The sequence below is a fragment of the Etheostoma spectabile genome, chromosome 15 (assembly GCF_008692095.1).
Source record: "Etheostoma spectabile isolate EspeVRDwgs_2016 chromosome 15, UIUC_Espe_1.0, whole genome shotgun sequence".
NCBI classification, from domain to species: domain Eukaryota; kingdom Metazoa; phylum Chordata; class Actinopteri; order Perciformes; family Percidae; genus Etheostoma; species Etheostoma spectabile.
This window is the reverse complement of record NC_045747.1, coordinates 33,005,088-33,018,970: the sequence shown is the minus strand read 5'-3', so window position 1 is coordinate 33,018,970 and position 13,883 is coordinate 33,005,088. Positions and strand designations below refer to the sequence as shown.

The 13,883-nt window shown below is 41.3% G+C and overlaps 1 protein-coding gene and 1 long non-coding RNA gene across 2 annotated transcripts in view; one reads left to right on the top strand and one right to left on the bottom strand.

Annotated features, from left to right (window-relative positions):
• Positions 1–520, top strand: part of LOC116702615 (uncharacterized) — a 2,752-nt gene extending 2,232 nt beyond the window's left edge. Inside the window, exon 3 of the long non-coding RNA XR_004335210.1 lies at positions 469–520. This is a non-coding gene — a long non-coding RNA (uncharacterized LOC116702615). The remainder of the gene's footprint in view (positions 1–468) is intronic.
• The window catches only part of aldh16a1 (aldehyde dehydrogenase 16 family, member A1), an 18,932-nt gene extending 5,244 nt beyond the window's left edge, over positions 1–13,688 (bottom strand). The window contains exons 1-13 of the mRNA XM_032536879.1: positions 13,414–13,688; positions 11,265–11,364; positions 10,619–10,745; positions 8,261–8,418; positions 8,083–8,160; positions 6,357–6,544; positions 5,697–5,855; positions 5,431–5,589; positions 4,204–4,360; positions 3,508–3,583; positions 2,733–2,838; positions 1,947–2,080; positions 1,557–1,727 (exon numbers count right to left, since the gene is read on the bottom strand). Coding sequence (XP_032392770.1) covers positions 1,557–1,727; positions 1,947–2,080; positions 2,733–2,838; positions 3,508–3,583; positions 4,204–4,360; positions 5,431–5,589; positions 5,697–5,855; positions 6,357–6,544; positions 8,083–8,160; positions 8,261–8,418; positions 10,619–10,745; positions 11,265–11,364; positions 13,414–13,503 — 1,703 coding nt within the window. The 5' untranslated portion in view covers positions 13,504–13,688. The remainder of the gene's footprint in view (positions 1–1,556; positions 1,728–1,946; positions 2,081–2,732; positions 2,839–3,507; positions 3,584–4,203; positions 4,361–5,430; positions 5,590–5,696; positions 5,856–6,356; positions 6,545–8,082; positions 8,161–8,260; positions 8,419–10,618; positions 10,746–11,264; positions 11,365–13,413) is intronic.
• Between the last annotated feature and the right edge of the window lie 195 nt (positions 13,689–13,883).

Below are 13,883 nucleotides of genomic sequence, written 5' to 3'. Positions count from 1 at the left end.
ACCCCAAAATTAACGAAAGTAGAGATTTGTACTTGCCAAAGAGCATCGTGTGGAATCAATCATGTTATTTTGGGTAGTTAAAAAGAACGGGTCAATTTGACCAGAGGACAATATGAGGGTTAAAACGCTACCTGCCTTTTTTTCAACATTGTCTGCCTGCCGTAAAATCAATCATCACCATTTGTAGCTCTAATAGACTCCATTACATACTTTTTCAGATGTAAATAAAAAAAATGTACTCTATATCCATATATCATAAAAGCAAACTGACATGTATCATGAAGGCAAATCTTTCAAAATAAAAGCCCAATAAAAGCCCAGTAAATAGATTGTATTTATATTTATAGATTGTCTTGCCCAAAGACACTTGGACATGGGACTGCTCTACCACTAAGCCACAGCCGCCCCAACAGAGTTACTGTACACACAGGAAGCTCAGGATGAGGCTTGCTTTTTGAAAGGCTGTAGCAGGCTCCTTTTGAAAGCTAGAGTGAGGATATTGGTATCAAATGAAACTAGAAGTTTATTTAAATTATTTAATTTAGATTTGTCATTCATAACTTCAAAAACTTTGACAGACAGCACTCAGCGGCATCTCAAATTAATTTTCCGGTTCCCAGCTTTGAAGCATCTACTGACCTGCTATCTCCCCCTAAACATCCCCTGTCACCCACCCGTACCCCTCCGGAAAAAGGGGGTGACATGCTAAGAGGTTAAGATCTCATAAATGATGGTTAAAATCTAAAAGTATGAATGCAGGAAGCCCATACTGAGCATGTACTGCACTTTTAATGGTGTGTGTATGCTGCTGAGAAGTGCTGCAATCAAACTCTGTTGATACTAATGTACTTTGTTGACATACTGCATATGACTCAGCAAATTTGTCGAGTTGAACTTTGAGTAGTGATAAACACAAACCGCCCACTGGCTTGTGAAATACCTTCTATCTGGGTCCTTGTGAGAGACTGAAAACTTGATAAATGTTTTTCATTACATCCAATTTTTACCAAAAATAGTTTTATTTTGGGCAAAGATTGACTGGTTCAAAGCTCTGTCTAGCCTGAAAAGTAGATTTTACATTTTTTCAAGGAAAAACAGTGGTTGACCCTGGGCCACATTACGTAATTGTCATACATACATACATACATACATACATACATACATACATATAGTCTGGTGAGCAAATGTTGTTGACTTGTTGCTTTTGAATTATTTATCATTACTCCGTTTCTTATGATCCTTTGTTGAAACTGTTTTATTACAATGACTACATTGTTTGTATATTACTTTGGTATATCCAATTAGACAGAAAAATAAAAACGACTTGGGTTTGTGACTTTGGAAACACAACAAGTACCCTATTGGTATCGTGCTAGTTTAAAAAGATCTTGAGAGGGGAATGTCTGGTAAAGAAGATATAAAAGGCTTTTTAAATCATTCCTCATAATCATATCAAGTGCCTAGGATTCATTCCACCTCTTACCTATTTGTGTTTTCTGGCTGGATTTAGAGAGTGTGTGTGTAATTTGCACATATTTGCATGGCAATGCTCTCACCCAGGCTGGACTTTGACAGCAGCCTCCACAGCATTACGGACATCTTTCCGGCCTCCATCTGGACAATAGGCTAACACACTGCCGCCCCCTGGTGACTGCACAGCCACACTGCAGCCAGACACTGATTTACATGACTTACCCCCGACAAACTGCAGGTAGGGCTTTGGAGCGCTAAGGGGAGAGGGAGGGAGGGGGGGGGGGGGGGGGGGGGGGGGGGGGGGGGGGGGGGGGGGGGGAGTTATCCTTAACCCTGCATGTATTACTGTACATCATGCTGCTATTTAAATACTAATAATATATTAAGAATGTGCCTATTAGGCAGGCTATGATGCCTTGTTACACCTTATAAACCAAACTTAAAGTAATAACAAAAGAGCATTACACACCCACCTGGCAAGGTCTGAGTCATCAGGAAAGATAGCGGGGGATGCCGCTGTTCCAAACTTTGAATAGTCCATAGAGACGGGGGAGGAGCGAGGTAGAGGAGAGGAAGAAGAGGACGGACGTAGAAACTGGTAGAGACCCTGGCAGAGAGCAGAGAGAAAGGCAACATACAGTACAAGACAGTGTAGGAGTTACTAGGGCTGCACAATCATTATCGCGATATCAACTGGCGCAACAAACAAATCGCAAAAGGCTGTGACATATCGCGAAAGACAGTCAGAGACAATCCGTAAACTACAAATGTAACTTCATTTGATTTTATTTTATTAGGAACCCCATTAGCTGATGCAGAACATCCACTACTCTTCCTGAGGTTCACACAAATGAAGTGCCATTCATTTTTTAGTGGTGGCTTTTATCTTTAATTCAATCAAGCAATGTTTAAAATGTCTGGTTTTCTTTCTTTTTTTTTATTCAACAAGAAATTTGCAGAATACTGAAAGCTATAGAACGGAGTACACTTTAATATCTGTTTATTTATCGCAAGTAATACCATTATTGCAATATTCAACAACAGTCTTGAACTGAATTTTCCTCATATCGTGCAGCTCTAGTGGTTACTAAGACCTGTTATATATAAAAACTGACCAAATGTAGTAAATGGACAAGTCAAAAATATAATTTAACACATCAATAATTAGTTAAACAATTAAATGGAGAGTAAATTAAACAAAGCTTTATACCGTTTCCTTTAACCTCGAATTAAGTGTGTGATTAACTACGGAGACCCACCTCGTGTCCTCCGTCAGTGCAGGTGCCGCTGTCTTTGTGGCCAGAGACAGGCAGACACGGGTCAGACACCGAGTGGGAGTTCACCCACACTGAGCCGACTGACAGACTGAGGAGAGAGGAGGAAGAACAAAGGATCAGTAGGGAGGAAAAGATCCTTTTTACAGCGTACAATTGGACTTGTCTAAGCAGAAAAGGCACAGGTGGAGGATTTTCTCTGCCATTTTAAGGTTTGGGGACAGCACCCAAGTTGTTTTGGGCACCACCTAAGCCAAATCTAATGAAAAGTCCATCAACATCAACATTAACTAAATTACCTTTGAATTGATGAATGTAAATATCACGACTGTTTGTGTTGCCTGTAAAAACAACTTGAGAGACAATGGGATATGGAGATTTAGAAGGATGTGGATGAGAGAATTGTCTATGTTTTAGTTGTAAATTGTTTTTTTGCTTTTTTGTATTAGGGGAGGAGGCTGAATACGCCTTTCGGCCTTCTCTCTTCTTTGAGAAGCCCGAAAACAAGCATTGTGGTTGCTTGTTTTTTAAATTCTATTGTATTTATTTCACTTATTCGTGCAAATAAACTAAACTAAATTAGAAGTCTGAAAGAAGAGAAAGGAACACATTTACTACAATGAAGGTATACAACTAAAAATAGTGGTTTGGATGAAGACAGGCAAAAGGCAAAGAAACATACAAGATAAGTATGTGGAAGATGAAAAACAAATGGGAAAGGGACAAACAAAGGGAAAGAAGAGGATAATAATAAGAAAACCTCTTTGCCATGTCCAAAGCCAGTGTGAGGTCTTCCGTCCAGATGGAGGCGGCCTGGCCATGAGGACTGTGGTTTCCTGCAGAACAGAGACTGTTTCAGTGGAACAAGTGAAATACTTAGTGTATTACTGCTCTGAAATCTGTTTTATTGAACACAGAAACCGCTGTGGCATGATAAAATGTAAAAGGAAAACATCAATTTTTTTTTATCTCAATCACTGTGATAATGAATTACTGATGTTAAAATGAAGAGCTGCAAACTGCTTGTCAACTATTTAATTATTCGGCAACTATTTTGATAATCAATTAATCGGTTTGAGAGCTTTAAAAAAAAATATATATATATATTTTCTAGTTTCTTCTCTCCTCTGTGACAGTAACGCTCTGATTGGTTTATTACACGTTACGCCCAAACCACACTATAATGAATAATTATAGTAGCTACTTCAGACCTACCCATTTTAGATTTGTGTTGGGTGCAAGAGTCATTTATCCCGCCGGTATAATAGCAACAGCATGAAATCCACCCACAATGCTACATGTGTTTGGCGTTTCAGATCGTTAAAATAGGGCCCAACATCTTTAACATGTCTCTCACAAGGCGTTGTAGGAGAACTGATCATATTCATCAAAGGAAACTTAACTGTCCAAAGCCAACTATCTCCACTCATGCATCTCCATCCAGAGGCTTCCTTACCCAGGCTCACTGCCTCTGTGTTGCTTCTGAATGTCAGGAGTGGCAGCAGTGGTCCAGGGGAAGGGCTGACCACAAATGGAGAGGAGGGGGCCGCTCCGCAGAGCACTGTGGGAGGGTACTGAGCACCAGAAGGGGGGGCAGCGCACGACTGAACCAACTGGGGACCAGAGAGAAAGAAATTAACTGTTTTTCATTTACTAAGTAAGAAAACTGAACACCTTTATGTTACAACTCATTATTACTTTTTAACTCCTTCATTTTCTTATTTTTCCTTTTTGATCTTGGCATACATTCAAAAAGTTGAATTCAAGTCCATCACCTAAGTAACAGTTACAGTGTGAACTCTACGGTCAGACTAAATCCATACTACTTTTAACGCACATCTTTTGCTACGTTTCCGCCTTTGCATCCATACTACTCTGGCATTTCCGAGACCCTAACGGAGATGTTTGGATATGCTGTTGAAGCCCCGTTTTACTCTGGGGTTGTTCCGTTTTAAGCCTGGACGGGCAGAAACTAATGGTGGAGAAAAGAAATTGAAAGTCGTAAGTATTGTATTTTTTTGCAAGGATTTTTAGAATTGATTCTTGTCCCTAGAATCAATATATCTTCTTTTTTTTTTTTACAAATGATTCAGCTTAATATTTTCTGTTTATATGGTACGGCCGACGGCGACTACATTATATCCGTTTCCAGCAAAACAGACTGAAAGCAGTAAATTCATGTTATGTACTTCTTTACAAATTAAATAAATGTCGGACTTAACGACGTGCATTCTTTTTAGAAAACAATTAGTTTTAAGAAATGTCTCATGATATATTGTCTCTAGAACGGCATTATTCAACTTTTCTTTTTGTTAAAGAAGGGAAAGAAAATCGCAACTATATACTATCGAATCGCAATACTTCTAGAGTCACAATAAATAAAAATCGCAATACAAATTGATTTGGAACCTATGTATCGTGAAATAATTGAATCCGGACAAAAGCACATTGTACAAGCCAGAGCGGGAAAGGAGACGGCAGCCTTATATCAGTCTTACTGGTATGTGCATGCCCAGTGTACGTGAATGGTCTGTGATATGCACTTTCAGGCGTGATATTATGGACACATATTAGTTCTGTATACTGGGATAAAAAGCTAGCAAGAACATAGACCGTTTCCGTTTTAAAACAGCAAGGTCACTGAATATAAGCACAGGTTGTTTTTTTTGTGTTTCAGACTAACCGTGGCGCCTTGTTGCTGAGCGACCTGTATTGCAGTGTCCACCAGGACCCTGTCCCCCTCACTGTGCAGGGCCACACACTTCATCCCTGCCATACGGAGCCTGAGACGGGCCACAACACTGTCCTGCACGCTCTCCTGCACACACAACACCCAGTGGACCTGATGGGACAGAGGAAAAGAAGATTGTTAAAATAGGCATGGTGGTCTTATGGGATGGCATGAGACACTCTATCCTTCTATCGGGGATACTTATTAGTGTGAATCACCTCTCTTTTCTTCTTGAAGGCAGCCTCTATTACTGCATCCACTGCGCTGTCGATGTCGGCTGACTCAAAGATGATGAAGGGACACCTAGCGCCTATGTTGCAGGAGACAGAAACAGGAACGCCCATCCCTGCTGTGGTCTTACACAGCGTCACCCCATCCTGAAAGAGAGAGTTGTTGTTCTAATAGTCTCGCGTCACCAGACCTATCTCCACAGCGCTGTGAAAACACAGCATTCTGGGACGGGAGACAAACGTGCTCTGGTTAATTGGCATTTCTTTAAACCAATCACTATCGTCTTGGGTAGCATTAAGCGCCGGGCGCACGTATACGGTGCCTCTGCTAAATAGTCTCTTGTGGTGGACCGTGCACGTAGGGAGGCAAGCTCTGGGATTAAAATGACTGTCTAGTGTGCGATGAAAATTTTACACCAAAAAAAAGCTTGCAGGATGTTTCCCGAATTGACCGGAGTTTAGAATGCCAACACAAAGAAAGCGGAAAATGATAGACATCCGGCAGAACCTCTGGCGGTACCAAAACTATCCCCTTTATTGATTACAGACATTTTGGTAAAACTAAAAACAGACTGGAAAGCTTCAGAACAAATGAATTGGAAGGTTTTTCTGTTTAAGAAAGCAACACCAAGTTTTTGACACACGTACCTGCTTGCTGCCGCTGTAGGTGACGTAGCTGATGCTCGGGTTCTGGGCCACTTTGGCACCCAGCGACATGTCACTTCCTGTTAAGACATTAAGAGCCCCGGCGGGAAGTCCTGCTCCCACAAAAAGCTGGGCCAAGAGGAGCGCAGGAGGGGCGCTGCTCCGACCAGGGACAGCGACGACAGAGTTGCCTAGAAGAATTCAATTATGACTCAACAGTTTTGATTGGAGCTGAAATGATAAGGCAAGTAATCACCTGACAGAAATTACTATTTTGATAACCAATTAATTATTTTCAATGGTTTTAGCATCTCAAATGTAAGAATTTTAGGGCTGCAACTAACAATTATTCGATTAATTCTGTTGATTATGTCCTTGATTTTTCTTTATTACTTGTTGTTGTGGTCTATAAATTGGTGAAAAATGTCGATCAGCGTTTCTCAAATCCCAAGATCACAGGTCACAGAGGAGTGAAGAAACTCGAAAATATTTAAGAAGCTGGAAATTCAGATTCAGAAATTTTTTTCTTTTTTTCCATAAAAATTACTCAAACAGATTATCAAAATAGCTAGACACAGCATTTGTGCACCAGTCCGTGTCCGTGGTAACACAGCCCATCTCCACGAGTCTTACCCGCCAGAGCAGCATCTGCTCGGAAGGCTAACTAGCTAGATAGCGGAGTCCGGTACACTGTTGTTCAGCCACGTTTCCACAAAAACACAGCAGTCTCTGAACTCGCGTTGGGAGTTTCGTTGAAGTTGGATGTAGTCAAATGGGCTGTATTTATATAACGCTTTTCTAGTCTTAACGACTAGTGCTTTTACATAGTACAGGAACCATTCACACACACATTCACACACTAGCTATGTTTCCATCTACACGTTTTATCTGAATTAAGTGATATCAAATGAAAAATGCCTTAAGGAAACAGTAAAATTTGATGGAATTTCATTAATGTAGACTCAAAGGAAATACGTTCTGTCTCATCGGATTTTATCTTGACCAATATACAGCTCATGCAATAAACGCTGATGGAAATGTTATTTGCCCAAAAAATAAGTTGGGATTAAGTTAAGTCCTTTTATGGTTGCAACACGCCACAAAACAAAGAAGACGTTTTAGTTAATTTCCGCTCTGTTTGCACACATCCTGCCCATGTGCAGTGATTCCTTCTGAGGGAAAACAGTGAATCTGACTGCTGTATATGTGAAAGAAATACATGAAAGTTGTGCTAATTCTGCTCTGTTTAGTTCTGGTGTTGTCACAGCTACAGCAGTCAGATTCACTGTGTCCCCTTGGAAGGAATCACTGCACATGGGTAGGCACTTTTAATGAAGTTTTCAAGATGTTTAGAGGCTAAAAACACGTTTAAAACTTGCCCTGTTAAAGCCTGTTGGGTGCTAACTCTAGCAGGAGGATAACTCGGTGTTGTTTTTCTCTCCATTGACAGAACTCCAAATTTACAAACAACAGACCTACATGTTGAAATTGACCGGAATTCTCCTTTACTGCTAATCGGTGAAGTAGCCGTTTAATTACAATTGATCAATCAAGAAAACAATCTGCTGCTTAATCAGTAATGAATGTTATCATTAGTTGTAGCCCTAGATTTGATCTTAAGGTACAAAGGAACTTTTTCAATGTGTATATCATTATTACAGTGTGTGTGTGTGTGTGTGTGTGTGTGTGTGTGTGTGTGTGTGTGTGTGTGTGTGTGTGTGTGTGTTACCCATGGCGAGTGCTGGTAGAACTTTGAGCATAAGGGAGTAGAGAGAGCAGTCTTCAGAGACGACTACAGCCACCACACCTGGGAAACAAGAAAAACAAAAGATTGAAAGGAGAGCTCTATTGAAAATGAATAATAACACCAAGTATTTCTTTGTGAATAAAACCCCTGTTAAGCTCACCCAACGGTGTCCAGTGGGGGATGAGCATGTCTCTAAGCTGAGCCCAGCTGCTGTAGTACTGTAGCAGTCTGACAAGGGCGGAGGGCGAGCAAGAAGCCTCACACAGCTCGCACAGCTCTGACACACACTGGCCGTGCTGCCCGAGGACACCCACTAGCCTGTGGAGGACAGGGCATTAATCTCCACATCAGGACAGCGGTGCTAACAGTCACCGCTGAGGTTCCTCACATGTGTAAAGGGGAGTTTGTATATATACGTTCTTCATTCACCCACCACACTTTGTGAAATCACTAAGCAGCTTCACATCGCTAGAGCAATCTCACTCTCTTCCATTGTCATCCTTCTGGACCTTTCTGCTGCCTTTGACACAGTGAACCGACACTCCAGGATCTGGGTGTCTCAGGCTTTGCGCTCGCTTTCCTCACATCTTATCTGACAGACCAAACCTACGGGGTAACTCGGAGAGGATCTACCTCAGAACCTTGTCCACTCAAAACTGGGGTTCCTCAGGGATGAGTCCTGGGTCCCCTCCTCTTCTCTCCGTACACCAATTATCTTGGGTTTGTCGCTCTCCTACCCAGGACCTGACTTTAACAATTGACAACTCCTGTGGTAATCCCCACCCAGACGGCTAGAAACCTGGGTGTGACACTTGACGACCAACTCTCCTTCACTACCAACATTGCTACAAGTACCCGATTGTGTAGATACTTCCTGCATAACATCAGAAAGATACTTTCCCTTATAACACAGAATGCGGCTCAAGTTCTGGTTCTGGCTCTAGTCATCTCACACCTGGACTACTGTACCTCCCTGCTAATTGGCCTGCCAGCATGTGCCATCCGGACCCTGCAGCTCATTCAGAACGCAGCAGCTTAACTTGGCTTCAACCTCTCCAAGTTCTCTCACACTACACCGCTCCTCCTCTCTTTACTGGTTACCAGTTGCTGCCCGCATCCGCTTCAAGACACTAGTACTTGCGAACAGGGCCACGAATGGATCAGCCCCAGAATACATCCAGGACATGTTCAAACCTTACACCCCAACCCGCCCACTCAGCTCTGCCTCAGTCAACCTGCTTGCTGCCCCTCACAGCGAGGGACAACTAATCACTCAACAAAATCCTGACTGTTTTCCAACCTGGCTCCTAAATGGTGGAATGAGCTCCCTATTGACATCAGGATAGCCAAAAGCCTAAGCATCTTCCGCTGAAGGCTAAAAACACATCTCTTCCAACTACACCTCGGACAATGACCCCAAACACACAGGCTGTGTAAGGGCTATTTGACCAAGAAAGAGAGTGATGGACTGCTGCACCTCCACAGTCACCGTACCTGAACCCAATCGAGATGGTTTGGGGAGAGCTGGACAGCAGAGTGAAGGCAAAAGGGCCAACAGGTGCTAAGCATCTCAGGGAACTCCTTCAAGACTGTTGGGAAACCCTTTCAGGTGACGACCTTTTGAAGTTCATCAAGAAAATGCCAAGACTGTGCAAAGCAGTAATCAGACCAAAGGGTGGCTACTTTGAAGAAACAAGAATATAAGACATGTTTTCAGTTTTTTTTACACTTTTTTGTTAAGTACATAATTCCACATGTGTTCATTCATAGTTTTGATGCCTTCAGTGATAATCTACAATGTAAATAGTCATGAAAATAAAGGAAACGCTTTGAATGAGAAGGTGTGTTCAAACTTTTGGCCTGTACTGTATGTATGAATTAGCAGTCTAAAGTCCCAAAGTACCATAAAATCTAGACGGCAGCTGGCGGTTATATTAGAGCTCTGGGACGCCGGCTACCAGCGCCAGTTGGTTAGCCGCCAATAGGTGACTAAGAGCCGGGTACAGGTACCGCCAGATGATGGTCCTTTTAGGGGCTCTGGGAGTGGAGTTTAGCCAGAAAAAATTTGCATCAAGTGGCAATGACTGTTAAGTTTAGGCACCAAAACAACTTGTTAAGTTTAAGAAAAACATTGTGGTTGAGATTAAAACATCTCTCCCGAGAAATGAACAAGAGTTTCCTGGTTGAAAGTATTTTGTTTTTGCCACAAAACAATTGCATTTAGATTTACATTTAGAAAATGTTTATATGTATTATATATTAATATTTTAAACAAATTAAAGTTTTAAATTAATCCAAGGATTAATCACTGTTATGTAACCCAGATAATGTAATAACACAGCCTATGGAGTAAACCACGCCTCTATATTATCACAAAACATTGTTGTTGTTTTTTTAAATGAACAGCCATAACCCTTAGGACCTTAGTTAATGTTAGCAATTATTGCCGTTTAAAAGAAACGGCGATTACGTAAAAGAATTGCAATCAGACTTTGTGTAGTAATTGTTACAGGCCCACCTGAGCAGCACTTTGGCCCTCTGGTAGCAGCTCAGGCTGCTCCAGGCCTTGTGGCCGCTAACAGCAGAGGAGGCAGCCTGGGAAACATCCGCCTCCACAGCGCACACTGTGCTGCACACATGGCCACCTGGACACCAGAGGAGAGAAAAACACGCACGTGGTCAGTTTATCAGTAGGGATTGTAAATCACACGTTTTATCACAATACAATATTATATTGATTCTTTGGACAACAATACAATATTTGCTGATATCAAAGTCTTCCAGGATACGATGTGGATTTGATTCAGGGGCCTGCAACCGATATGAAATAATGCATAGGACCATTTAACCCAATCAGTTACATTTATATAGATTTACAAACAGAAACTAAAATGTGATTTGACAATTTCATTACTGAGCTCTTCCAGGAATTGATATCAAAAACAAACTACTGTTTTGATAAAAAGGATAAATATTAAGTAGGGTTGGGCAATATGGAGAAAATCAGATATCACAAAAACATCAATATCGATGTTGCAATGATATTGTAAGGTTTCACAAAAAAAAATTTTTTTCACATTGTAAAAAAAGAAAGGATGAACGTGAAAAAGAGCTAAGTGTAAACTGTGTTGTTATCCAATAAGGTCTTTTCAGGCTGCTCCCACCTTTAGAATCAGCAAGGGAGCAACTCTGTCTGTCTGCTGGACAGACAAACTTGCCATCGAAGAACAGACCAAGAGAGCGGGAATGGTTATCCAACCAGGCCTGGTGGAGAAGAAAGCCACAGTCAATATTCAAGCACATGAAAAGCCTAAAAAGATAGTGGCCAATACCATCTGTGAGGATGCAACCTGGCTGAGAGGTGTTTGCCATCATTAAAGGTCCAGGGAAGAGACAATGCCCATTAGCAAAACCTGTGAGTTTATCATGTAACAGCGAAGCGCAAAAGGCGGAGCAATATACAGTACATAGACAGTTAAAGAAGTGGACCAACAGATCCCGATGTTCTGGACGGAGACCAGTAGAGGAAAATAGAAGCTCTTTTCCGATGATTGCTATGGGTTACTGCGCAGCCTCCAACTGAGCTTGACGACATAGATGTGACGTGAGCAACCTGTCTGAAAGTTGTAAGTCTTCTGGTAGCTGTGCAAGAGAAATCTCAATCATTCCCAATCAGCAGAGACGGAGGGCGTAGGTATATGTTAGGAGATAACATAGACACAGGCTAATTACTGCTAACTAACATGCTAGTTAACATTAGTAAATAAAGCTAAACAGCTAATGGAAGCCCAAACTGTTTGCGTGCTTCTCTTGACAATACGGCAATTTGTTGACTATGCAACAGTAAGTTGAGTGGTTATGACGCCTATTTTTACAAAAACGTCTGCTACCAAGCCATACCGTGAGGTACATGGTAATGGAGCCTTTTATACATTGTTGTGTTTCTTTAGAAATAAACAACGGACAAATAGAGTCTTGAAATGCTTCAGATGTAAAGTTATTCACTGTCACAGTGGCGCCAAAATGAATGGTGGTCAATGGGATGCTAACTGCAGGTGATAGCTTTGTAGCATTAAAATGGCGCCGTGGGACCTACGCTTAGAGAGGAGAGGCTTACCCCCTTGGCAATGTATCCTGTATGTTCCTTTCCAGCTGACATATTTCAAGATGGCACATAAATATGGAGCGTCTACCCCAGTTCTTGCTAATGGAAATGTAAAATTTCAAGCCAATAGGAATACTTGGAATTGATGGCGGTGGTAAATATTCATTAAAAAGGACAGGTTTGTGAAAGGGCAACACCGATTTTGATACCAACTATAAACCTTACATGCTGGACCTTTAAGAAAATATCACTTTGGTGATCTAAAGTAGACTGCCCTAAAAATCTGCCTTAAGTAGGGCTGCATTGATTATGAAAAAAAAAATCATACTCAAGAATATTTTGGTCAATATAGAAATTACAGTTATTTCACATGATTATTGTTGACTTTTGGAAAGATGTTGCATTAATTAAAGCAAATCAACAGTGAAAACACCTTGAACTGTGAAATGTTCCTTAATACTTTTCCTGTTTGAATGTTTTAATTCATGTTAAACAGTTATTTTGTACTTATTTGTTAATTTCATGTTGATGTTTGTATGTATGCACCAACCACCAAAGTAAATTCCTTCTAAGTGTGCTTGGCAATAACAATCCTTTTCTGATTTTGATTCTATATGCTGACATTTTATTGGTCAGGAAGACCCCACCTCTGCTGGACAGTGACCGATCAAAGGCGGAATGTGTCAACTATTTACAGACAGACGACCAAAGTACAGAGTGTAACTTCTCTGTGAAACCCCAAGCTCATCTTCCGATATATTCCACAGCTCCATTTTCCTTGGACGACCTTAAATCAGCCTCTAAATTGTTACAGAAAAAAGACAAACTGCAGGGATGAGGTCAACTATAGTCTATAGACCAATCTCGGAGCTGTATCCTCAATCTACCAGGGCAATCTGACAACATTTATATATAGTGACTGTACTGGGATATGGGAACACGTTTCTTCAGCCTTTACATTCCATAACTACTGTACACACTCGTACATGTAACATGCAGGTAACGTTACTAGTAGACACGTCACAAGTTTGTCTTGTGAGTTCCAGTCAGCTACCAGTTAACACTAATGAACTTCACATGGCTCAAATGTTATAACAAAACGTAATACATGCTAATATTTGCCAGTGAGCAGCAGCAGCATATTCAAGTTTTTTCGCCAGCCATTTTCGTTCAGTGTCCTGTTTAGCGTTCCAGGTTGATAACTTTACCTGTGCAGTGGCAGTGCTGGGAGTTGCTGCTGGTCCGTAGTCCATGCTTTGAAAAATATTCTGCACTGTATTGATGGTGCTACCAGCCATAATAGTTAACGGTACGAGTCAGTGAGGAAGCGAATCTCCCCTGGGCTTAGTATTCGTCTCTGAATTGTAAACAATTTTGATTTGAAGCTCGTAAAACGGTACCTGCGACAAATAGAGTAGAAACGGCTAGCAGGAAGACGAGGTCCCACTTCACGTCAAATGCAACGTGCTAGCTTCTCTCCAATCGAGACTTGCAGAGTTCCTAGGCTGCGCGGAGCGAGAGGTTTCCCTCCTGCTCACTTCCGGTGTTGTTTCCGTTTTCTCAGTATTCATTTATTAGACTGGATTTAAGCAAATAACATAATGTACATGTTTTAGTAACCTATGACAGCGATTTTAGCTATATTGAAAATGTTGTGAAAAATACCCTAATTGGGTTT